General features: G+C 47.3%; 1 protein-coding gene across 1 annotated transcript in view; it reads right to left on the bottom strand.

Moving 5' to 3' along the window:
* Positions 1–26,395, bottom strand: part of LBR (lamin B receptor) — a 183,667-nt gene that overhangs the window by 127,050 nt on the left and 30,222 nt on the right. The window contains exons 3-4 of the mRNA XM_029593088.1: positions 22,169–22,357; positions 10,795–10,875 (exon numbers count right to left, since the gene is read on the bottom strand). Coding sequence (XP_029448948.1) covers positions 10,795–10,875; positions 22,169–22,357 — 270 coding nt within the window. The remainder of the gene's footprint in view (positions 1–10,794; positions 10,876–22,168; positions 22,358–26,395) is intronic.

Below are 26,395 nucleotides of genomic sequence, written 5' to 3'. Positions count from 1 at the left end.
ACTACTTTCGGTAGAAAAGAAGGAATATTATGCAGTTGGATCGCCCCTGGAGTCACCCGGAGGAATGGCTCCCGGCAAAGCAAGGCCTGCAGTTCGTAAACTCTACGCACAGAACAAATCACCACAAGAAACACCATTTTCAAGGTCAGTAACTGCAAATTCAGGTTACGCATCAGTCTAAATGTAGGGCTGGCTAAGATATCCAATACCAAATTAAGACTCCAAAAGGGCACTGGAAACCGCAAAGGACGAAGAAAATGTTTCACTCCTTTCAGGAAATGGGTCACATCATGATGAACTGACAAGGATCCGCCATTCACCCGACTTCTGAAACTGGCAAGAGCCACTACTTGCACCTTTAAGGAATTAAGTGCCAAGCCCTTATTCAAGCCTGCAAAAATTAAAAAATGAGCGGGATCTTGACCAAACAGATAAGAGTACCTCGATCCTCCCACCAGGCCTCAAACAGTCGCCAAACCCGCACATAGGCCAAGAAAGTGGAGAACTTTCTAGCTCTTAGCAAGGTGGAAACCTCTGCTGCAAAGTAACCACGTTACAGCAACCGAGCCCTTTCAAAGGCCATACTGTAAGACAGAATCAAGTTGGATATTCGTGAAGAACAGGACCCTGCCACAACAGATCCCTGTGTACCGGAAACCAAAGGGGCGATTTTGCCAGGAGCCACCGCAGATCCGCATACCACAGCCTCCTCGACCAATCAGGAGCAAACAAGAGCACCATCTCTCTGTGGCACTCGATCCCGTTGGATTAATCTGCCCAACAGGGGCCATGCAGAAAAGGCATACAGCAACTTGTCTTCCAGCCACTCCTGCACCTCTTGCAACTGAAGAATCGCGGAACTCTCGCACTATGAGAAGTAGCCAGGTCTAGAAACGGGAGACCCCAGCTACCCAGAATCAGCTGAAACGCCTCGTTTGACAGCACCCATTCTCCTGGCTCCACACTTTCCTTGCTGAGAAAGTCTGCTCTTACATTGTCTTTTCCTGCTATATATGAAGCTGAGATCATCTGGAGATGTAGTTGGGCCCATTCCATAATTTGATCTATTTCCTTCAACACTGGTTGGCTCTTGGTTCTGCCTTGCCGATTTCTGTAAGCCACAGTTGTTGCGTTGTCCGACATTATCCGGACTGCTCGACCATGCATCCTGTCGCTGAACTGCAAACATGCCAATCAGACAGCCCTGGCTTCCAAGTGATTGATGTTCCAGAGAGACTCTACTGCATCCCAGCACCCTTGCACCATCAGCTCCTGATAGTGAGCTTCCCAACCATGGAGGCTCGCATCTGTCGTCAATACAAGCCAGACCAGTGGTGCTAGGGAAAATCCCTTCCTTAGATGATCCAGCTGTAGCCACCACTGTATTAGGGAGGAAATCTGCATCAGCAGATGGAGCCGAATTGAATAGTCCAGAGACTGCGAGTTCCACATAGACAACAGAGAGCACTGAAGAGGACCCATACACGCTCTCGCCCACAGCACCACTTCCAGGGTTGCCGCAATTAAACCAAGTACCTGCAGGTATGACCATATGGTCGGGCGCAGAGTGTTCATCAATAGACATAGCTTAGCCATCAAACTTCTGAATACAAGCTTCCGGCAAGAAAACCTTGAACTGCTTAGTGTCGAAACGAACTGTTGCACATGCTGGTCGTGGCCGGTTGCACTTACCCGGCACGGCCTAGGTCGAGCCCCAACTGCCCATGCAGCAGCAGGGAGCCGCTGCCATCGACAAACTCCTGCGCGGCCCAGAGCTGCTGCTCATGCTGCCGGTGCTCGGCCCCCCAGCATCTCCCTAGGCGCACGCCTCTACATTGATCTTAAAAGGGGCCATGGCGGGAAAGGTTCCCACAGCTCATGCTGATGACGTCAGCCCTTCTGGCTTCTTAAGCCTGTTCCTGCCAGCAGTGCCTTGCCTCAGCAACAGATCGTGCTCCTTTTGGGTAGCTGGCTGTCTGTCGCAGTCTCCTCCTGGATTGCTTCTCTGGTCTTGGTTTGGATTGCGCCTGCCCTGCCTTCTGGTACACTCCTGGACTTTGTTGGATCTCTGCCAACTTCTGGTACATCTTGGACTTTGTTGGATTGCTGCCTGCTCTGACCTCAGTATGTTCTGGATTCTGTTGGATTGCTGCCTGCCCCGATTCCTGGTACGGTCTTGGACTCCACTGTATTGCTGCCTGCCCTGCTTCTGGTTCATTCTGGACTCGGCTGGATTGCTGCCTTGTGGAATTTTCTTCTCCGGAGACCCGCTTCTAAGTCCAGCTAGCTCCGGGATCCAAGGGCTCAACCTGCGGGGAACGAGGGCTGGTATTGGTGAAGGTCCTGTTGGGTCTCCACATCAGCCAGCTCCACCTACTGAGACAAGAACCTGCAAGGCATCCTTCCTTCAGGTAGTGACAACCTCATCTCGGACTCAGGGTCTTCCTTAACACGAACCCCAAGATATTCTAAAGACTGCTCTTGGCCAGGTTCACCACCCAGCCGAGCTCATGCAACAGGAGGATCACCTTGTGGGTCACCAAGTGGCTCTCTTCCAGCGACTTGGCCCAAATTAGCCAGTTGTCCAAATATGGGTGTACTAGGATCCCATCCTCTCTGAATTCTGCTGCAACTACCACCATTACCTTGGAAAAGGTCCTGGGAGCGGTGGCCAGACCAAAAGGCAGTGCCCAAAATTGATAATGGCGTCCTATAAGGTCTAATCCAATGAAGGGATGACCCAACCATAACAATTGGGCACGTACCAATAAAAAACAGCATATTAGCTGCATCATAGTGGTTCTGCACTCAGACTAGCACCAGAACTCACATTTGTTCTGATATTAACCAACTCTTGTATCACACAAATGCAAAGCAGTACTCCATAACACTCTAGGACATTTTTTCAACTTGATGGCTTCTTACTGCCATTAACCATTTAACTCCATGGCATCCAATGACTTAACGGATAACTTCAGGTTGGTTGTTTCCTCCCTCCCTTTATTAATTCATTCTATCACCATACCTTGGGTCTAGCAAGATACCAAAGATATACGGGATATTTACTGCCTTTTTTTTGTGGGGATCTGCATTCCCCAATGACTACATGGCATATTCCAATAGCAAAAAATGTTGTAATCACGAATTCTAAATCTATTCAAGAGGCATGACTAACTAAAAATGCACCCACTGACTTCTGCACTTGCCAACCTTATATCTATAGATATTTTGCAGCTGACCTTAAAAAAAAAAAAAAAGTGATTCATCATTACTGCACTTCTACAGTTCACCCAGAATCAGGGAACAATGCTGGCACCAAGCCACCAAAACAACCTCACTGATCTTTTAAGTCAGGGTAATCTAAATACTAATAAATAGCAACAACTCTCAAACATACACAATAATTTTGATCCCACAAGACATGAAAGGAAATCTCTTATTTTACAGATGTAGTTATAGCAATGAGAAAAAGAAACAAGAAGTTCCGTACAGAACTAATGGAGTCTACTTTCCAGATCATGTGGTCCATGCCTTAAAAAAACATAATACAATATTTTTGCATCTTGGAGCCTCTGATTTTTCTTTAATATTACAAGTGAGATATATTATATTGCTGGGATAAGATTATTTCCTAAAGAAAATTTTGCTTGTTAAATTCTCTCTTGCATGTTTCTATAAGCTGAAATGCTTGTTAATATGTTTGTGAAAATGCAATAAATCTAAAATTTAAATAAATAAATACTCTGTGACAGCCTGAGATGAATTGCGAATTTTTTGTAGATAGGACACTTAACACAAGAGTTACTGGGATGGAGGGATGTGAACACGAAGTCAGAGTAAGGAAAAAATTACACCGGTTATGAACTGTGACTATGTCAGGTCTTCTGGAGGCGAAGACAGTTCCAGGGGTACCTCCGCTGGATCAGACAGGTAACCTGTGGAGGAATTTGAAGAGGAATCTGAATCCAAAATTTCCTAATTTGGAGTTGGTGGTGAGGTTGGAAGGTCCTTTGGTGCTGGGCCTGGTATCACTGGATCTTCCGGAACTGTCGGTGATGTGGGAGGAGACAGTTGAGGTGGTAATTAAGACTTTTCTAATGACTAAGAATTGAATCAATATATTTGTAATTTGAGACATGGCTTGATTAGCCAGTCCTGACGTCGATGGTGTATGTGATGGTTCTGTAAACGGTGGTAGAGTAGGCCGAATTACATCCGCCTGTGTTCGTCTTTTACTGGTAGTTTTCTCAGGTGGGACAACCCATGGTGCCGGTTGAGGTTGCTCAGGGGCAAGGGAGCCCATGGAAGTCAGTGAAACTGACAATAATGCCCCCGGTGATGTAGGAGTCGTGTCAGATGTGCGAGGTTGTGAAACATCTGAATTTGACTCAATTATCAAGGGTGGTGACACCTCTCTAGGTCTTTTATGGCCCGAGTGGTGTTTCTTAGGTTGCTTTTGCGTCGAGTGTGTCAGCAAATCACTATGTGCGCCGATGTGCATCGACTGGGCAAGGATGCGATGCAGTTGCCTCCTTGCGTTGATGTGTCGGGTGCTCCAATGATGTGCCGGAATGGCGTGGCTTCGATGCAGTAGCATCTTTGGTCCGGTACTTTGTTGGTGCGTCGATGCCTCGACGCTTCAGAGTGCTTGTCTTCTGAGCATCGACTGCATCGGTGAAGCATGCGGCCGCGATGCCACCGACACATCCCCTGCACCGTGCGCTGATTTTTGGCGGGCGAACAATGGCAGGTGTTCTGACCTCGGGGGGGGGGGGGGGGGTCAACTAAGGAGGCCCTCCTCGAAGGAGACCGTTTCTTCCTTTTTGGGCCTGGGGATGATCATACTGAGGCCTTGGAAGGGACATAAGAGCCCAAAGCTCTGGATTGAAGTTCCTGAAGCTTGGCAGCCCATTGGTGCTGGGCTCGTGGGGACATACGTCCGCAGTCCGCACATTTGCCTGGTCATGGAAGGGTCCCAGACATAGATAGCAGGAAATGTGGCCATCGGTGGCCGACAGTATTTTGCCACAGGAACAAAATTTGAAACCAGGACGCGGCATGTCTCTGGCTGCTGCTCAAATTAATTTAAACTACTGCTGTTTTTTTTTTTTCACAGAAACTTCTCAGTCTAGGGAGAGTAGAGCTCCGCGTGCTAACTGCCGCGCGGAAAAAAACTGACTGAGGAGCCTGAGGCAAATCAGAGAAGATATAAGAGGGAGCACCTAGCTGAAAGACTTTACTAAACTTAGAGAGCTCCGCTACCTAGTGGCACGGAAGACATTCCCAAACAGCATGGCTAATTCAGCTGCTTATCTACGTGAAAACAAAGTTACTTTCCTAGAAAGATATCTCATCAAAATAATAAGGGTAAGTTGGGTTATCTTAGTGCAGCCTGTAAAACTGTGAGATCCTTTGCTACAAAAGTGGTTTGCCCCTTCATTTTGGCGACATGAGTTCCTCTGCTCGATAAAGGTTAACAGCAAGCCCCGATCCTGGCTGGGCTGATGCAGAAGAGTCTTTAAAGGTTTATTTCCTTCTGATTGATAGCGATCTAAATATCCTAGAGAGTTTTGATATAACAGCAGTTAGCCTTTTTTTTTTTTTTTGGCGACATTAGTGTTCCTTCCTGATTAAGTTAATAGTGAGCCCCGATGCCAGTAGGTACTGCTGATGCAGGAGTGTATTCAAAGAATATTATGTAAATCTGCTGGACTTTTCTAACACTGTCGAAAAAAAAATGAATGCTACAAGACTGATATTTTTAAGAAACGAACCACAGAAGTACAAAAAAAAAAAAAAGTTTCCTGATCAGATCTGTCAGAGTCCATGGAAAAATAAAACTCCAGGTCTCTAGACAGGAGTTTTCAAAAAGAAAAACAGTAAAAAGTTAAAAAAAAATTAAAATAAATAAACCCCCAAAACCTAATTAGGGCGCTGGAGGGAAGGAAAAAATACAAGGGGGCACAAAGAAAAATATATACTCTGGAGCCACACACACAAAATAAAAAGGAAAAAGAAAATCGCATGTGAGGCACAAAACACATTTGTTTCTGGCAACTGAAACAAAAGAACTAGTGCATGCTACACAATCATGAAAGCATGAGAGTTATTGCACTGAAAGCAGAGTTTCTTACCTGTAACAAGTGTTCTCCGAGGACAGTAGTATGCTCATAAGTGACATCATCAAATGGAGACCCAACACAGAAAACGTATGTCAAAGTTTCTAGAACTTTGACTTAGCAAACTGAGCATGCCCAGCATGCCCTATACCACACATCCAAACAGGGTCCCTCTCCAGTCTTATAACATAGAATTATGCATAAAACGAAAAACAGAAAAAACCCAACTCCGCAAGGTGGCAGGCGGGTTTCGTAAGAACCAACATTCTGCTGTCCTCGGAGAAGAGCAAGTTTGCTTACCGTAAACGGTTTTTCCATAGAGAGCAGATGAATTAGCCATGCTGTCTGGGACATCCTCCGGGTGGCTAGATGGCGGAGCTCTCAAAGATCACCTCATTTTGTCAGTGAGGTGCACCTGCAGGTATCTGCCCGCGCTGCCCCGAGTATCCTCAGTCCGTATCCAAGCATGATGAGATGCAATACGGGTAACTGTCCAGGGAGGCGGGAGGGTCAGCATGGCTAATTCATCTGCTATCTACGGAAAACACCGTTTACGATAAGCAAACTTGCTCTTTTCCCGTAGATAAGCAGCATGAATTAGCCATGCTGTCTGGGAGTCCCCAGCTGAAGTACTGAGCGCACATTGTGCTAATCATATGTCCATGATGAAGCGAAGTAATGCGCTCAAGACAGATGAAAAGAGGCGGACAGTTCTCGTGTTGCTTGCATAGTATTCAAGTAGTGCCTGACGTGAGAATTGTCTTTCCTATACATGCGTCATCCGTGGTCTATTTGTCTAAACAGTAGTGGGATGTGAACATGTGTAGTTAGGATCATTTGGCCGCCTTGCAAATGTCCAAAAGAGGCACTTCGTGGAGGTGAGCCACTGATGCAGCCATTGCACGGCCCTTGTGCGCATTAGGGCTGGCGGATAGGGTCTCCTAACACTTTTGATAACAGAATTGAATGCAGTTTGAGATCCAGGACAAGAGCGTTCTCTTGGAAACTGGGAGTCCTGGGGCATGTGGGTTAAAGGAGACGAAGAGCTGGGAGGCTCTGCGGTCAGAATGAGTGTGTCGTTTATAGTAGGCGAGTGCTCATTTACAATCCAGCATGTGGAGTCTACATTCGCCCTCATTGGAATGAGACTGAGTAAAAAGTTGGGAGGGCAATGGATTGGTTGATATGGAAAGCTGATACCACTTTTGGGAGGAAGGCAGGATGCGTACGAAGCGTAACCTTGTCATGAAAAAACTCCAGGTAGGGCGTGTAGTGTACTAGAGTTTGTAGCTCACTGACGCACCTTGCGGAGGTGAGGGCAACCAAGAGCACCTTCCAGGAGAGGAACCTGGGATGACAAGTGTCCAGTGGTTCGAAGGGTGGTAGCATTAATTACTCTAGCACTATGTTTATATCCCATGGGACTGGAGGTTTTCGGCCCGGGGGCCGGAGATGTAAAACCCCCTTCATGAATCTGGAGACAAACGGGTGACAAGAGATTAGCACCTCACTGAGAGTAGAATGGTAGGCAGCTATGGCACTAAGATGAACTCAAACCGAAGCTGTGGCCAGCCCCTTCCAATAAAGCAGATGGAGGTAGTCCAGGAGACGTTCCGGCGGGCAGATGAACGGGTCTGTGCCATTATCCGAGCACCAGGAGGCATAACATGTCCATTTCCGCTGATAGTTGAGTCTTGTAGAGGGTTTCCTGGATGAGACTAGAATATCCTGAAGCTGAGGAGAAAGGTTCAGGTGGTGGAATACCAGCCTTTCAATCTCCACACAGTAAGAGTCAGAGATGAGTGAAGCGGATGAAGCAGAGAGCCTCCTTCTTGGGTGAAGAGGCATGAACTGTTGCCCAGGGGGATCAGTTGGTCCACTGATAACTGAACTAGGTAGGTGTACCAAGGTTGCCGGGCCCATGCCAGAGCAATGAGAATTAAGTCCGCGTTTGTCTGCGATGCACTTCTGGACTATGTGGGAAATGAGAGGTATCAGAGGAAAAGCATAGAGTAGACCCTCCGTCCAGTCTATGAGGAATGTGTCCTGTGCTAGTCTGTGGTAATTGGGATACACCGAGCAAAAAGCCTCGACTTTCCTGTTATGCTCTGTTGCAAAGACGTTGATTCGGGAAGACCCCCAAGTGCAAAATATGTGATTTGCCACTTCCTGATGGAGTTCCCACTCATGGGGGTAAAATATCCTGCTCAGTCTGTCGGCCCTGGAGTTGTTGATTCCGGGCAGGTAAATGGCTTGAAGGGAGATAGATCTGCTCTCTGTCCAGTCCAGGATCCAGACAGCTTCTCTGCAAAGATTCCAGCAACCTGACCCTCCTTCTCTGTTAATATAGAACATGGCAACTTGATTGTCCGTGTGGACCATGACAGTCTTTCCGTGGAGGATATGCTCGAAGGCCTGAAGAGCGTTCCAAATAGCACGGAGTACCAGGAGGTTTATTAGTTGTGACCATTCCCAGGCAGACCACAGGCCCTGAGTCTGTAGGTGGGTGAGATGGACACCCCATCCCTTCATGGAAGTGTCCATGGTGAGGACCGTGTAATGCAGAGGGGGCCTGAGAGGCGAGCCCAACGTGAACACCGATGGTGTCAGCCATCCCTTTAAATCCCTTTTCATACTGGACGTGAGGGTGACAGGAGTGGAGAGAAGATTGAAGAGCTGGCTCCATTGGGACTTCAGGCCCCACTATAAACGTCGCATAAGCAGTCGAGGGTAAGGTACGACCTAGGCGGCCATGTGACAGAGCATGAATGGTGTCGATATGAGCCCCGATGAACTGCAAGACCTGGGTGGGATGTAGATTTGATTTCTCTAGTTGACGAGTAGGCCCAGGTTGTCCAGGCAAGATATGGTTCGGAGAAGATTGTTTTGTAGGGTGGACTGGTTGGGGGCTACCAGCAGCCAGTTGTCCAGGTAGGGAAATATCTGGATTCCCTGTTGTCGGAGGTGAGCCACCAGTACTGCTAGGCATTTGGTGAAAACCCTGGGGGTGGAGGAGAGGCCAAATGGGAGAACCTTGTACTGGAAATGGCGGTCATTGACCGTGAAGCATAAGTATCGCCAGGACAAAGGATACAGCAGTAAATGTGCATACGCATCCTTCAGGTCCAGTGAGCACATCCAATCTCTGGGGCGAAGTAAGGGTAGGGATGGACTTGAGGGATGTCATCTTGAATTTTTCCCTCATCAGGTATTTGTTGAGAGAACGCAGGTCCAGGGTGGGTCGGAGACCACCCGATTTCTTGGGAATGAGGAAGTATTGGGAGAATAAGCCCTGGAGGAGCTGTGAGGAGGAGGAGACTCACGCAGGCACACACACAAGCAGGCTCCCAATCTCTCTCTCTCTCTCTCTCACATTCAGATTCTCTCTCATGCTCTCTCCCCCCTATATGGTTTTTGCATGCTCTCTCTATATCTGGGATGTGCAGGCAGCAGCAGCTACCTCCTTGGACCCATGCACTCTCACACATGCTATTGCTCACAAACACCTCTTGCACATGTACTGCACACACAAACTCTCGCAGATGGTATTGCTCACACTCACTCATACAAGCGCTCTCACATTTCTCTCCCTTCCTCCTGAATGTAAATTTTGCCAGCATCAGCAGTGTCTTCTCTTTCGCCCTACCACAGCCACCTCTCTTCCACCATGTGCATCAAACTTCTAGGCCACACAGCCAGGGCCAGACACGGCACCATTCCACAATTGGTTGCGTGGCCGGAGCCTGACGCGGAAACATTTTCTCTTAGGCCGGGCCTAGTTGGGACTGAAAAATAAAAATAGCGAGGCCACAGTGGTTGAGAAGCTCTGCTCTAGAAGATTGTCCATTTGGCACCAACCATAGTCAAGTGACCCACTTGTGTGACTCAACTGAAATGCTCATCTTCAGAGAACAGTAGAGAGATAGACCAAAGGGAGAAAAAGATAGGTAAAAATAAATAAATGGCAGGAGACAGACTGAGAAGGGACTCATTGTAAAGATCTAAGTGAATTTCTTGCAGAGTAAGGTTTTACCTAAGTTCCCTGTCCAACAATTGAATGTTTAAGCACTGGCATTATTAGGATATTACCTTGCTTTTTGTGGGAATTTCTTTAAAAAGTGTTTTGCTTTTTTTGAACCCCCCCCCCCCGAAGGGTGGTCTAAAAATGGTGATTTTACCTAGTCTTTTTTGGCCTCTTTATATATATTCATCTGTTTCTTTTTATTATTGGTATAACTATCCATGTTGTTACTCATATAAAGAATTCTTGATTTATTTTAAAATTAAAAATATTAAATCATAAAATAAATTATAATTGGATGACATTTTGTGTCCAAAAAGGCATTACAGTAATTTATTCACTCAGATCTTTAACTACAAAGCAGTTATTTGGAACTATTAATGTTTTCTTGCTTGTAGAGATTTTTCATTTTATAAAATATTAAATGAATGTTTTTCTTAATTCATTCTCAGATTTCTCAAAGGTAATACTGCTTTAATTTTTTCATATACAATTAAAAACTCTTAACATCGAGAGTTTCACCATTTTAGCAGATGTGCTAATCCCAGTTTGCTACAATCTGCAAACTAAAAAAGACTTTAGAAAAAACAAGTTTTAGAACATTATATGCTTATTAAAAATTCATTCTTAGTAGTCTCATCTTTACTGTTGTACCTGAGTGAATGTGAGAAATCCATCATTCTTCTGTATGATGTCATGATCACCATTGTGTCTGCCAACACTGTTCTCTCGCAGCTTTTAGTTTGGAGAAATAGAAGATAATCATTAAAATAAAACAATTTCTGCTCTCAAGCTTTACTGCATTATGACGGACAATCCCAACAGCCACCAAGAATAAAGAAAGAGGAATTGCTTACCTGTAGCAGGTGTTCTCAGAGGACAGCAGATGTTAGTCCTCACACATGGGTGAAATCATCAGATGGAGTCCCGACACAGAAAACTTGTCAAAGTTTCTAGAACTTTGACTAAGCACACTGAGCATACACTATACCACGCATCCATATGGAGTCCCTCTTTAGTTTCGTAACATAGAATTAAGATTAAAATAAAAAATAGGAGAAACCTAACTCTGCGGGGTGGTGGGCGGGTTTCGTGAGGACTGACATCCTGTGATCCTTGGAGAACACCTGGTACAGGTAAGCAGCTCTGCTTTCTCCAAGGACAAGCAAGATGACACTGATACTGTCATGGCTCTAACACAATGAGCCTTGACATGAATCCCAAGATGCAGTCCTGCCTGGGCATAACAGAAGGAGATGCAATCTGCTATCTAATTGGATAGTGTCTGTTTGGCAACAGCAATGCCTAACCTATTCTGATCAAAAGAAACAAGAAATTGGGTGGACTGTCTAGGGGCTTCTGTCCGCTCCAGATAGAAGGCTAAGGCTTGCTTGCAGTCCAAACTGTGCAGTGCTCATTCGTCTTATTGTGAATGTGGCATGGGAAATATTATTGGCAGGACAACTGACTGGTTAAGATGGAACTCGTCACCACCTTAGGCAGGAACTTATGCAAGACCACCCTGTCATGATAAAATTTAGTATAAGGTGGATAAGTCACTAAGGTCTGGAGCTTGCTGACCCTGTGCACTGAGGTGACTGACAACAAAAAACATGACCTTCCAGGTACTTCAGGTCACAGGTGTGCAGTGGCTCAAAAGGAGCTTTCATCAGCTGAGCTAACACCACATTGAGGTCCCAAGGTACAATGGGAGGCTTCAACTGAAGCAGGTTCCACAGGAAACGTACAACCATAAGGTTGTATAGAGATGGGCGTACCATCTAACCATGGTGGTATGAACCAATTGCACTCAGATGAACTCTAACAGAGTTGGTTTTCAAGCCAGCCTCCGATAGTTATAGAAGGTAATCAAGCAGTTTTTGTGTACGGCAGGAGAACAGATTTAGGGCTTTCTGCTCATGTTGCATGGAAAACTTCCTCCACTTCAGTCTGTAGGAATTTCTAGTGGAAGGCTTTCTAGAAGCCACCAGAACCAGAGACTCATCTTCTGAAAAGTCAAGCAGCTGCAGAATCAATCTCTCAACGTCCAGACTCAGAGCAACAGCACCTGGAGGTTGGGAAGCAGCATCCTGCCCTGATCTTGCGTGATGAGATCTGGGGAAGTCCCCAGACTGATTGGTTTCCAGATGGACAAGTCTCGCAGGAGTGGAAACCAGACCTGTCTCAGCCAATGAGGGGCTATGAGGATCATAGTCTCTCTGTCCTCACGAAGCTTCAAGAAAGTTTTCGCCACTAAGGGAATTAGAACATACACATACAGAAGACCCTTGCCCCCCAATGACAGGCAAGGGCATCAGAGGCTGGTTTGTTTTCTGTCCTGTACAGGAGGCAGAACCAAGGCACCTTCCTGTTGCAGGGGGTTGTGAAAAGACGAAAGTCTGGGCTCCCCCAGAGGCAGAAAATCTGATTCAACACCCCCTGGTCCAGGGACCACTCGTGTGGTCTGAAGGCAAGACTCAGCCTTTCCACTAACAGCTTCTCCATCCTGGCCAGGTACACGGCCCTGAGCACTATACCATGACCAAATTAGATCGCTTTCAGACACAGGAAGTATGATCTCATGCCTCCCTGGTTCTCGGACTAGATCAGGACAACTTTGTTGGACAGTGGATCTCTGAAAGCCCATAGCACTTACCTGATCGCCCACAGCTCTAGGAAGTTGATTTGACAAGAACGTTCCTGAGCAGCCAAAGACACTGGGTACTGAGCCCATCTACATGAGCTCCCCAGCACAGGGTAGATGCATCCATGGTTAAAACAATTTAGAGTGGGGAGACTCTGTAACGAGATCCCCTGTTCCAGACTAGAAGGTGCCCCGCCACCAGGACGAGTCCTGGAGAGACAAGGTGACTTGTATGCAATCCTGGAGGCTCTAAATGACCGGGCACCACTGTGACCTCAGTGTCCATTGGTTTCTGCACATGTGTAAACGTGCCAAGGGAGTAACAGACAGTTGCGGCCATATGCCGAACAGCCTCAACAAGTTCTAGGCAGACACTTGCTGGCTTTGTTGAATTTCTGCTGTAATGGTCACAACAGCAACAGCTCTCTGGTGGGGCAGAAAGACCTTGGCCTGAGCTATGTCTAGCAAGGCACCTATAAAGTCAAATTGAGGTGACGGGCTGAGATGGAACTTTGGGTAGTTGAGAACAAACCCTAGTGACTCCAACACCCAAATGATCAAACGCACGGACCTGAAGGCCCCTGCCTAAGATGCGCTCTTGACCAGGCAATCATGCAGATACGGGAAGACATGCACTCCTAACTCTGTGGAGTTGCGCTACCACTACGGCCAGGCATTTTCTTAAGACCCACAGGGCAGACACAAACCCGAATGGCTACACTCTGTACTGGAAGTGCTGTGTTCCCACCACGAATTAGAGATACTTCCTGTGACTGGGGAAGATCTCGATATGAGTGTAAGCATCCTTTAGGTCGAGGAAGCATAGCCAGTCCCCTTTTTTAGGTAACAGTCAGATGAGCATGTTGAGCTTCTCCAGAAGCAGTATGAGGACAGGTGGCACTGGGTCTGATGCTGTCAGTGCCACAGGACCGAGGCCCTGCAGTGCCTGCTCCGCTCCAGCTCCTCCTCAAATGTTGGTGATGTCAACACCAACTGGTGTCAGGAGTGGCCAGATCTTCTTCGGACCTGCAAGGGGGATCGGCGACTGGCACTAGGACCAGTGGAGACCATCGCAGACCCCCGGCACCAATAGAGGGTGGGCTCTCCTCACCATGGGGGTCACTTCAAGGGCCAGTGCCGATTCTTCTTAGGCTTCCCTTGATGCTTGACCTAGTCTTTCACTGGTGCCAAGGTCGAAGACAATAAACCTAACATCCTCAGCCTCATAGAAGATGGACAATAGTCAGTCTCCGGTGCCCCTATCCGGAGACTGACTGTTGTCCATCTTCTATGAAGCTGAGGATGTTAGGTTTATCGTCTTCGAACAGAACAGACGATCCTGCCAATGTCAATAGTGTGGTGACCACTGGTGCTGCTCCAAGGTCCCTCAATGCCAATCCCGTCGATACAGATGGCTCTTTCCTTGACCCGAAGAACCAATCCATCTTGTCAAGTCAAAGCAGATGTCCCTTCGTGGTCATCTGGGCACATAAGCAGCAACTCCACACATCATGCAACACTCCCAGACACAGAATACATACCTCATAAGGATCAGTGATAGACATGGTCCTCAGGCACCGGGGGGGGGGGGCATTGGCGAAAACAAGATGTGGCTATGATGGGGCGAAACAAAAAGGCCGCAAAGTCAAAAGCGATGGCGGCGTGTTTCAGTGGCCAGCGGGTACAGAGGCACTGCCACCACAGGAGAGAATTGACCACAAAAGAAAATTTACCCAAAAACGCCAAACATCCTGACTAGAGACACTACGGGAAAGCACTGAGAGAGACCAGACGACAGAATCAAAGGAAAAACCATGAAAACATGAAGAGCAAGAAAGTTTTCCACAAGGTTAAAAACAGCCAAAGTAAGCTCAATCTCACCGCAAAGCTTACAGCTCTGTGGAAAAGAGATTAAAGAGGGATCCCACGTGGACGCGTAGTATAGGGCATGCTCAGTGTGCCTAGTCAAAGTTCTAGAAACTTAGACATAAGTTTTCCGCATCTGATGATGTCACCCATGTGCGAGGACTACCATCCTATCTATCTTCAGTGAATAGTAGATAGCAAATGTTGCTTACCTGTAACAGGTGTTCTCACAGGACAGCAGGATGTTAGTCCTCGCATATGGGTGACATCATCAAGATGGAGCCCAATCACGGAAAACTTCTGTCAAAGTTTCCAGAACTTTGACTGGCCCCTACTGGGCATGCCCAGCATGGCACTAACCCTGCAGCCAACAGGGGTCCCCCTTCAGTCTTATTTGATAGCTACAGGTAGTGCCTAAAAAATAAAACAACAAAACGTTGCAAACCCAACACCGCGGGGCGGTGGACGGGTTTCGTGAGGACTAACATCCTGCTGTCCAGTGAGAACACCTGTTACAAGTAAGCAACATTTGCTTTCTCACAGGACAAGCAGGATGGTAGTCCTCACATATGGGTGAGTACTGAGCTGAGGATGTCCTAACATGCACCAAATGTACGCAACGGCGTGCAACAGGCACAACAGCTGGGGTGAAATTTGGTAGAGGACATCCTGAACCCCACCGGGCAGGCGGAAGGGTGTTGGTACGTCACATTGGAACTAGGTTACGCAGGACAGATTGGCCGAAGATGGAATCTTGTCTTCCGGCTTTGTCTAGGCAATAGTGGGCTGCGAAAGTGTGGAGAGAACTCCAGGAGGCAGCCCTACAAATGTCAGGAAGCGGCACCGATCGTAGGTGTGCTACTGAAGTCACCATGGCCCTCACAGAGTGTGCTTTAACACGGTCTTGGAAAGGAATGTCTGCTTGCTGATAGCAAAAAGATATGCAGTCCACCAACCAGGAGGAGAGGGTCTGCTTACCTACAGGTTGTCCTAGTTTGTTGAGATGGAAAGAGACGAATAACTGAGTGCTCTTCCTGTGGGCAACTGTATGGTCTAGGTAGAACGCTAGAGCCCGTTTACAGTCAAGGGTATGCAGAGCCTGTTCCCCTGGGTTGGAGTGGGGCCTGGGAAAGAAGATAGCTAGTATGATGGATTGATTAATGTGAAACTCCGAAACTACCTTAGGCAAAAACTTAGGGTGAGTGCGGAGTACCGCCCGGTCCTGCAGGAGTTTAGTGTAAGGCGGATAGGTAACTAGGGCCTGTAACTCACTAACCCTGTGAGCTGAAGTGATAGCAAAAAGGAAAATCACTTTCCATGTGAGGTATTTGAGGTCACAGGAGTGAAGAGGTTCGAAGGGTGGTTTCATGAGCCGCCCGAGAACCAGATTAAGGTCCCAAAAGGGGCCAGAGAACATAAAGGTGGCTTGATATGGAGTAAGCCTTTAAGAAAACGAGTTACGAGGGGTTGTACAGATATAGGGACATCCCTGACACCTTTATGGAAGGCGGCTACCGCACTGACATGCATTCTGATGGAAGAGGTCTTTAGACCTGATTCCGATAAATGCCAGAGATAGTCCAAAAACCTTGGGATTGGACAGGAGAAAGGACAAGGGATTGCGAAGAACACCACGATGTATACCTTTTCCATTTATAGGAATAAGACTTTCTTGTGGAAGGCTTCCGTGAAGCAATCAGGACACGAGAAACCGAATCTGAAAGGTTAAGTGGTTGAAAGATTAACCTTTCAACATCCATGCCGTCAGGGACAAGGCCTGAAGATTGGGATGGCGTAGACATCCGTCGTTCTGAGTGATCAGAAGCGGATGCGTTCCCTAGGGAATGTGCCTGCGAATGGAGAGATCCTGGAGTATGGGAAACCACACTTGGTGTGGCTAGTGAGGTGCTATCAGGATCATGGTTCCCTTATCCTGACGGAGCTTCACAAGAGTCTTCGAGAGAAGAGGAAGTGGAAGGAATGCATAAAGCAGACCGGCTGCCCACGAGAGGGAGAAAGCATCTCTGGGCTGAGAGCGCTCGCTCCGAATGAGGGAGCAGTAATTGTCCACTTTGTGTTTCTGAGGGGACGCAAAGAGGTCTATTTGGGGATAACCCCATTGTTGGAAAAGAGAGGTCGCTACCGAGGGGGTTGAGCGACCACTCGTGTGGTTGGAAGACACGACTCAGTTTGTCTGCCAAGACATTGTGTACTCCCGGCAAGTAGGTGGCCCTGAGGTACATCGAGCGGGAGAGCGCTTCCGCCCAAATCTGTGCAGCTTCCTGACACAGAAGGAAGGAGCCTGTGCCTCCCTGCTTGTTGATGTACCACATGGCCACCTAGTTGTCCATCTGAATCAGGATAACGTGATTTGATAGAGAATCCTGAAAAGCTCTGAGAGCATATCGCATCGCTCGAAACTCCAGGAAATTTATCTGGTGTTTGGCTTCCTCTGGAGACCAAAATCCTTGTGACTGCAGATCGTTCACATGAGCTCCCCAGCCGAGGTTGGAAGCATCGGTGGTGAGAATGAGTTGAGGATCTGGCAGTTGAAAAGGCAGTCCCTGGAGAAGATGATTCTGATCTTTCCACCAGGTGAGAGACAGACTGAGTGCGTCGGTGATGTGAACAATGGTTGACAGAGGCTGAGTCGCTTGAATCCATTGTGACCTCAGAGTCCAATACGTGACTCTCATGGCCAGGCGGGCCATTGGTGTAAGATGGACTGACGCCATGTGTCCGAGAAGGACAAGGAATTGTCGAGCTGTTGCTGTGTGCTGAGACTACAACTGGTGAGCGAGAGAAACGAGGGTTTGTACTCGTTGATGAGGTAGAAAGGCTTTTGCCTGTAAGGTGTCCAAGTCTGCCCCAATGAATGACAAGGTTTGAGATGGGTCTAAATAGGATTTCTCGTAATTGATGAGAAATCCCAGAGAAATTAGAGTGTGTAGAGTCAAATCCAGGGACGATCGAGCGGCTTGCTGGGTTGGGGCCCTGATTAACCAGTCCTCTAGACAGGGGTAGACGTGAACACCTTCTTTCCTGAGAAAAGCTGCGACAACCATGAGACATTTGGTAAAGACTCGTGGTGCCGATGCTAGGCCAAATGGAAGCACTCGGTATTGATAGTGCTTTGGGCCTACTAAACCTGAGATACTTGCGATGAGCTGAAGCTATCGCAATGTTGGTGTACACGTCCTGGAGGTCCAGAGAGCAGAGCCAGTCTCCTCTTTGTAGAAGAGGTAGAAGTGAGCCCAAGGTTACCATCTTGAACCTTTCCCGATGGAGGTAATTGTTGAGGGCACGTAGGTCCAGAATTGGATGAAGCCCCCCGGATTTTTTGGGGATCAAAAAGTACCGGGAATAGAACCCTAGGCCTTGTTGTGAAAGAGGGACAGGTTCTATTGCTCTTGACTGGAGAAGAAGGGAAACCTCCTGCTCCAGAGGGAGAGAGTGGTAGTTTACTCTCCACGCTTGTAGAGGTGGTGAATCCGGTGGAAGAGCAAGAAAGTTCAGGTGGTAACCCTGAGCAATGATTGCTAGCACCCATTGGTCGGTTGTGACTGATTGCCACATGCTGTGAAAATGGCACAATCGACCTCCCACTGGTATGGCTGGCAGAGGGATCAGGCTGCTGCTCTCCAAGGGAACGTCAAAAACCTGAAGCAGGCCCCGGCTGGGGAGCTGCTTGTAACTTTTGCTTCCGGGGCTGGCGGGACTGAGATTTCTGATAAGGCCTCGTAACTCGGGACCTTGTTGGTGGAGGATAGTACTTTCTTGGACAGAAGAATGACTTCTTAGAGTCCTTCTTGAAGGGCTGTCTAGAAGGGAAGTCAGAAGGTATCGATGAGAGCTGTTTGAGGGTTTCATGATGGTCCTTTAATTCAGCCACTATTTCATGATGGCCTTTAATTCAGCCACTATTTGCTGAATCTGTTCACCGAACAGATTATCTCCTATACAGGGCAGGTCAGAGAGCCTGTCTTGTACTTCTGGACGAAGGTCAGAAGACTTGAGCCAGGCCCAGCATCTTGCCGAAATGGCAGCTGCAGACACTCTAGTGGAGGTGTCGAAGATATCGTAAGATGTTCTTATCTCATGCTTTCCTGCTTCAAACCCCTTGTGAAAAAGGGTTTGAAGATGTTCTTGTAATTGGTCAGGCAGGGTTTCAGAGAAGTCCTGTATTTGCTTGAAAATGACCCTATTGTATTGGGTCATATACAGCTGGTAAGAAGCAATCCTGGAGATAAGCATGGCACCTTGGAACACTCGACGACCAACATTGTCGAGGAACTTGTGTTCTTTGACAGGAGGGGTAGAAGAGTGTGGTTTTGTCCTTTTTGCTTTCTTTTGAGCTGATTCCACCACAACTGAGTGGTGGTCAAGCTGAGATTTTTGAAAGCCAGGGGCTGACTGTACCAGATAAGTAGTGTCAGCCTTTCTGTGTACTGGGGCAATGGATCCAGGATTTTCCCAGTTCTTTTTGAGGAGGTCAAGAACTTGATGAATGGGAATAGAAGTGATCACCTTAGGGGCATCCAGGAATTGGAGAAGCTCCATCATCTGGTGCCTATCATCTTGCTCAGTCTGAAGCTGGAAAGGGATCAAATCTGACATTTCCTTCACAAAATTAATGAAAGAGAGGTCCTCTGGAGGAGAACGCTTTCTACTTTCAGTAGGAGAGGGAGGTGAAGGTAAGTCATCGGTGTCTGAGGAAGTATCATCACCCCAGGTGTCATAAGGATCAGTAGGCTCACCTGTAGGATGAGAAGGGGGTTGGATACCCGAAGGTCCCGGCTAAGGCTCCGAGAAAATCAAAGGAATCGCCAGGGGCACCATGAACGGCCTGGAAGGCATCGGTGCCGGTATCGAAGGCATCGATGTGCGTATCACTCCCAATGAATGAATCGGTGGCGAGGGACGACATGGCATTGATGGCTGAGGCAGAACTCCCGAAGGAGGGATGCGAAACGGTGTTTCTCCTCCCGATGAGGCTGTCATCGGGGAGTGCACCGAAGCCATCAGAGACCCGGGAATCACCGGTGGAAGGGCAGTCATGAGCGCCTCCATCCGGGATAGCAGCGGTGCCAGCACTGCTGGAATCGGGTCGGTGACCGGTTCCACACTCTGTACCGATGTAGGTGCCGGAGGGGGACCTGGAGCCGTTGCATCGCCTTGTCGATGGCCTCCTGGACCAGCCGGTCCAGTTCTTCCTGGAGACCTGGGGCAATCAGCTCTGGCTCCGTGACGGAAGAGGGAGGCTGAGGCACAGTCGGAGGGACCACCTTTACAGGCGGAATCGCAACTCCCAAACCCCGATCGGGTGAGGGTTGCCTCGATGTCCCGGTCGCATGAGTGGTCGGTGCCGCTCCTGGACGGGGCTTCTTTGATGGTGGCTCGGACGGTGGCGAGGTCAATGATTTCGCTCCCTCGACGGTCCGAGACTTACGATGCCGATGGGATGTTTCTCCCTTCGATCCCCTCGACCTTGAGGGGGAGAAACGGGAGTCGATGGCCGGCGGTCACCAGACGGTTATCGATATTGGTGCGACTTCGACGGTGCCGGTTCCGATGACGTTGATGCGATGGACGGCGTCGGGGTGTGAGCACGGAAGAGGAGTCCCATCTTCTCCATTCTGGCTTTGCGACTTTTTGGTGTCATGAGGGCACATTTGGTGCAAGTCAGGACATCATGCTCACGGCCTAAGCACATTACACAGACTCTATGAGGGTCTGTTATCGACATGGTGCGAGTACAATCCGGGCACTGACTAAACCCCGACGCCATGGCCATAGAAAAAAATCGAGCCGCGGTACGGTCAACGGCCAGTAGGCCGCGAGGGCCAAACTCGACAGTAATCGACAAAAAACGGCGAAGAAAACTTACCGGAGTAACGCGGCCAGAGAAAGTTAGAGGAGGGACCCCTGTGGGGCAAAGTTATTTTAATTAAGTCCATGAGGAAAAATTCCTGTCAGGAATGTGTTCAGAGCTCCTAAACTGCGAGGCTACTGCTGCGCGGAAAAAAGAAGACTGAAGGGGGACCCCTGCTGGCTGCAGGGTTAGTGCCATGCTGGGCACGCCCAGTAGGGGCCAGTCAAAGTTCTGGAAACTTTGACAGAAGTTTTCCGTGATTGGGCTCCATCCTGATGATGTCACCCATATGTGAGGACTACCATCCTGCTTGTCCTGTGAGAAATAATTTTCTCTGTTTTGAAGCTTTAGCACTATGTCAGTTGTATTTTATTCTGGTGACTTTTTTTTTTTTTTTAATTAAAATGTGGTATGTTATCCAATGTGATCCACTAGCCAAAATAATTCAAACAAACTTTAGCAGGTCAGATGGTTTAAATGTGTAACACTGACACACACACACAGTAAAAGCTAAAATACAATTTTAAAAGATGTTAAATTTTTTAGTCAAATGATTTCAGTAACAGGATTGCATGTATTTATACTGCACCAACATACTAGATATCAAACTGTCAGGCCAATACAGTAAAGTGCGGCCACGGTTATCCTGCTTCTATCCTGCTTTCTATTCACAATTTGGCCGCGTTAGACCAACCCGCGATCCACTATCCCTTTTAACCCATCCTTACCGCCTCTTTAAATCAACTGGTAACCCTTTCCGCCCGCGGCATGAATATGAGATGTAAACGATCGGATTAGCTAGTCCCTTCCATACAGTAACGCACGCCCCGATTATCGCTTTTTAAACCTGCTAACTTACCGACTACCCTTACCCCTGCGTTAGAGGCAGGGGTAAGGGTAGGCGGCAAACTTTCCCCCAGCCCCCGCTCACCTGCCCTGGCCGCGTCCATGGGTGCCGGTCTCCAGGGCAGCCCCAGTCCTCTCTTCCCTCTCTACCCTCCTTCCGAAGCAACTTTAACCAAAAGAAAACCTAAAATACCCTCCCCTCCCGAAGCAAGGCGCAGGCGAAAAGCGACTCAACATGTAAAGTGAAACCAAAGTTAACTTACTTTTCTTGCAGCCCTCTCTGCCCTCCTCCGGAGACGCGCACCACGGCTCCCCTGCCTCCCGGGGGCAGCCGGCGGCGAAAGCGGCCCCCGCCAGCGAAGATGGATGCCCGTAGTGCACGGGCCCCCAAACCAGCGAAAGCGTATGCAAGTATGCCGTGACATCATTAAATAGCACCGCCGGGCATCCATCTTCGCCGGCGGGGCCCCTTTCACTGCCGGGCACCCACTTCCTGGTACCTGTCATTTCAAATGTCATTAAATAGCGCCTAGACAGTAAAATGGATTGCGCTTCATGGACGTGCGTTGGACGTGGCTTGCATTTGAATGCAATTTAAATACAGTATCGAGCGGTAGGTGATGCAGACTGTGCGTGCAGCAAATGCGGGTGCACCCGGCACTAACGCACCTCTTTCTACCGCTCCTTACTGTATCGGCCTGTGTAAGAATAAGATCTTATATTTCAAAGGGTTTTTTTTTTAATCAAGTATATGTACTAGTATAAACTGAACATTCCAATAAGGAGGAAAATTTCAGTACCAACGGTGTTAACTTTATTTCCAGAATATCATCCTTTTTAATGTCTTTAACTTCACTGCCTTGGGAATTAGAACGGCGTTGTGTGTTTTTTGACGATCGTCCTGGAGAACGAGATCTCGACCGGCTTCTGCGTCGGGAAGGAGAGCTTGATCCAGAGCGTCTTTTCTTGCTTCTAAATGACGTTATATACTAAAAGAAAAAAAATCAGTATAATGAAACTGAATTTATTTATTTATTTAGAACTTTTCTATACCGACTTTCATAAGAAATAGCAAATCGGTTTACATGGAAGTCAGGAGGATTAACACGGAGGCAGAAGCAAAGTTACAATAAAACAGGGGGAAATAACTTGGAGGTGGAAGGAGTCCGAGATAGGTTAAGATAACGAGGTATAGCGGTGGGGGATGACTCGCTCAGAGATAGTTTGGTTACTTAGAGGGGTCAGTTCAACAGTTGGGATCATTATACAGTGGATTTTTAAACAGTATTTATATAACAAGGAATAATATACACAGGATATGTGGATTAAATACACCATGCTCAAATGTCGAGAATTATATACAAGGGTTATATATATACATGCTGTGATTATGTAGCAGAATGAGTTAGACAGGATCAACTACAGTTCGGAGGGACGGACGCTAAGAAGGAGAGGGAGAGGGGGGGATTTATAAGCATGGTAAGTAGGTGGGGGACTGGAGGAAGGCAGGGTCGGGAGAACGGGAAACTGAAGGGGTGGAGGTGAAGGAGGAAGGCGGGGGAATTATACTGCGGGGTAAGGGAGATGAGGCTTCATCATGAGGAAAGTGGCTAAGAGAGGGCTAAGAGAAGGCTTGTTTAAACAGCCAGGTTTTTAGTTTTTTCTTAAAGGTTTGAGTACAATGTTCCAGGCGTATATCTGGAGGCATGGAGTTCCATAGTTTAGGGCCTGCTAAGGAGAAGGCCTGTTCCTTGGTGTAAGTGAGGTGGAATAGCTTGGGGGATGGTGTGTGGATGGATCCTTTGTAGGCGGACCTGGTGGGTCTGTTGGATGTACTATAGTGTAAACAGCCATTTAGCCAGTGAGTGTGCTGATTGTGTAGGGTCTTGTGGATGATAGTGAGCCTCTTGTGGATTATTCTGAAGTGGATAGGGAGCCAGTGTAGATCCTTGAGGATAGGCGTGATGTGCTCCTTTTTGTGGGTATTGGTGAGGATCCTGGCTGCTGTGTTTTGGAGCAGTCGGAGAGGTTTAATGGAATTCTTAGGGAGACCAATAAGGAGGGAGTTACAGTAATCTATTTTTGAGAACAGTGTGGTTTGGAGGACAGCCCGGAAGTCGTTAAAGTGTAGGAGGGGTTTTAATTTCTTTAGCATTTGAAGTTTAAAGAAGCCATCTTTTATGGTGGTGTTAATGAATTTTTTCAGGTTCCACTGATAGTCTAGAGCAGAGCTTTCCAAACTTTTCATGTTGGTGACACCCTTTTTAGACAAACATAATTTCACGACACGGTAATTCAGTCTACTAGTAAACCAGAGGTTAAAGGTTAAACGAACGAAACATATTTCGACAATTTATGTATGTTTCCTTAAATATATACATAAATAAAATGTTTCACGACACAACCTATCTCATGAAAACCTTAAATTTATATTAAAAATATATATTCCAAGATTCATGTTATTGTTATAATTTATGAGAAACAATAATAAAACAAATTGTCTGTCCCCCACACACTCATCTCTCTCCTCCCCCCAGCACATGTCTAGCCCCCACACACTCATATCTCTCCCCCTCAAGCACATGTCTGTCCCCCCAGCACGTTTGCCCCCCACTCACTCATCTCTCTCCCCCCAGCACATGTCTGGCCCCCACACTCATGTACCTCGTCTTTTTGATTGTTGCCAGTTAAGTGCTTCACTCCCTTCCATGATCACCAGACACTGCAGCTTGCAGTCAGTACTCCTCATGGCCAGGCCTCATCGGCAGCAGCAGCCAATGCAAGGATGGCTGGGCTCGTTCCACCCACCAAGCCCCCCAAAAAAACGCGATTGACAGCAAAAATCACCCCCAATAATAAGCAACCCATAAACTGAAAAAAAAAAGGGAATCTCTAGAAAAAAAAAAGCCCAAACTCGCATCAGAGTTGACCGGGCTTGCGCGACACACCTGCACACTGCAGGCGACACACTAACGTGTCCCGACACACAGTTTGGAAAGCTCTGGTCTAGAGTGACGCCTAGGTCTTTTACTTGTTGGGCGGTTGATGTGTTCGATGTGGCCGGGGTGGGGGGATGGTTTTGTTCAGGGGAGATGAGTAGTTCTGTTTTTGCTAGGTTGAGCGCAAGATTGAGGTTAGTAAGGAGCAGATTAATAGAGTTGAGGCAGTGGTCCCAGGTCTTAAGTGCCATAGTAATGGATTTGGTTATGGGGATGAGGATTTGGACATCATCTGCATATATATAATGGGAAGTTGGCAGAGGGGGAGGAGGTAAAAATTGAAGAGTGTAGGGGAGAGAGATGAGCCTTGAGGGACTCCTCGGGTAAGTATTATGGGGGTGGATTCTTCCTTGCTGATTCTAACTTTATAGTGTCTCTCGTCAAGGAAGGACTGGAACCAGAGGTGGGAGGATCCTGAAATGCCTATTTCTGTGAGACGATTTAGGAGTATGTTATGATTGATAGTGTCGAAAGTTGATGAAATGTCTAATAATGCGAGGATGAATGATTGGCCCTTGTCTAGTCCCTTGATGATGGTGTCGGAAAGGGATATTAGGAGAGTTTCTGTGTTAAAGAATTTCCGGAAATCAAATTGGGAGGGGTAGAGGACATTTTGTTTTTCTCATCTGCAACAGGCAGAGTTGAACATGCCATTTGAAGGACTATATATTACATACTTCATATTAATTTTGAGTACTACCAAAATTATAGACAAAAAGGAGAGTTAAGTCAATCATTTTGCTGCCACAAAGCAGCTGAACAAATGGCTATGCAAGTTGGCTAACAAATAACATTTACTAGGCCAGTCCAGTAGCAAATGCTGTGCACTGCCATGGGGGAAGACCTGGATTTGACTCCAGGGCCCGCTGGAACTAGGGATATTGCAGACTCAGCATTCACAATCTCTATCACTCATCAGGGACACCCTTCTGCCATACTTAGAGTCCACCTCAGACAGTTCCAGAAGGGACTATCACTAAGTTGAATTGGACCAGGGACTATCACCAAGTTGAGCTGGAAATGTGACTGGACTGGGTCGGGCTTAGTAGAGTTGGAAAATGGATATAAAAAAAAAGGGAGGAGAGGGAATATCTCAGATAGTTGCAAATGAAGACCCACCTGTAGCCCAATAGAGGCTGGTTCCAACCAAACAAAGCCCAAAGGAAGAAGTGAGGAAAAAATACTGCTGAACCCAAAAAAGAGAGAGTTTATCATACCTGGAGCAGGGGATGCGCAGAAGGCTGAACAGAGGCAATAGGATTTTTTAGAGGCTTGATGGGCTTGTCCTGCTCTAGGCCAATACAGTGCATTAGCCTCTCTATGCATGACTGTTATTACCCATTTTCAGTCATGAAAAGTGAGGACTGAAGAACACACTTAGCATGCTCTGACTATGATGTCTGCACAGTCTAAAGGACAAGATATCAAAAATGCCTACCCACACTTCCAAAACATTACTGCCTTGTCTGCATACTCAATGAAACACTTATTTGCCCTGGGTTCCATAGGATTCAATGGGTTAAACCTTGAATTCACACACAGAAATAAGTTACTACAATCTCTAAAGGAATAAACACCACCTTAACAAGCTGTGGGGCAAAAGGAACTGCAGATATAGTTGCGATGGAGAAGGTACTGAGAAGGGCAACCAAAATCATAAAGGGAATGGAACAGCTCCCCTATGCGGAAAGGCTGAAGAGGTTAGGGTTGTTCAACTTGGAGAAGAGACAGTTGAGGGGGATATGATATAGGTTTTTAAGATCATGAGAGGTCTTGAGCGAGTAGATGTGAATCTGTTATTTACACTTTCGGATAACAAAAGGACCAGGGGGCATTCCACGAAGTTAGCAAGTAGCACATTTAAGACTAATCAGAGAAAATTCTTTTTCACTCAATGCACAATTAAGCTCTGGAATTTGTTGCCAGAGGATGTGGTTAGTGCAGTTAGTATAGCTGGGTTCAAAAAGGTTTGGATAAGTTCTTGGAGAAGTCCATTAACTGCTATTAATCAAGTTTACTTAGGTAATA

Source organism: Rhinatrema bivittatum, chromosome 3 (assembly GCF_901001135.1).
Source record: "Rhinatrema bivittatum chromosome 3, aRhiBiv1.1, whole genome shotgun sequence".
In the NCBI taxonomy this organism is placed as follows: domain Eukaryota; kingdom Metazoa; phylum Chordata; class Amphibia; order Gymnophiona; family Rhinatrematidae; genus Rhinatrema; species Rhinatrema bivittatum.
This window is presented reverse-complemented; position numbering and strand designations above follow the sequence as displayed.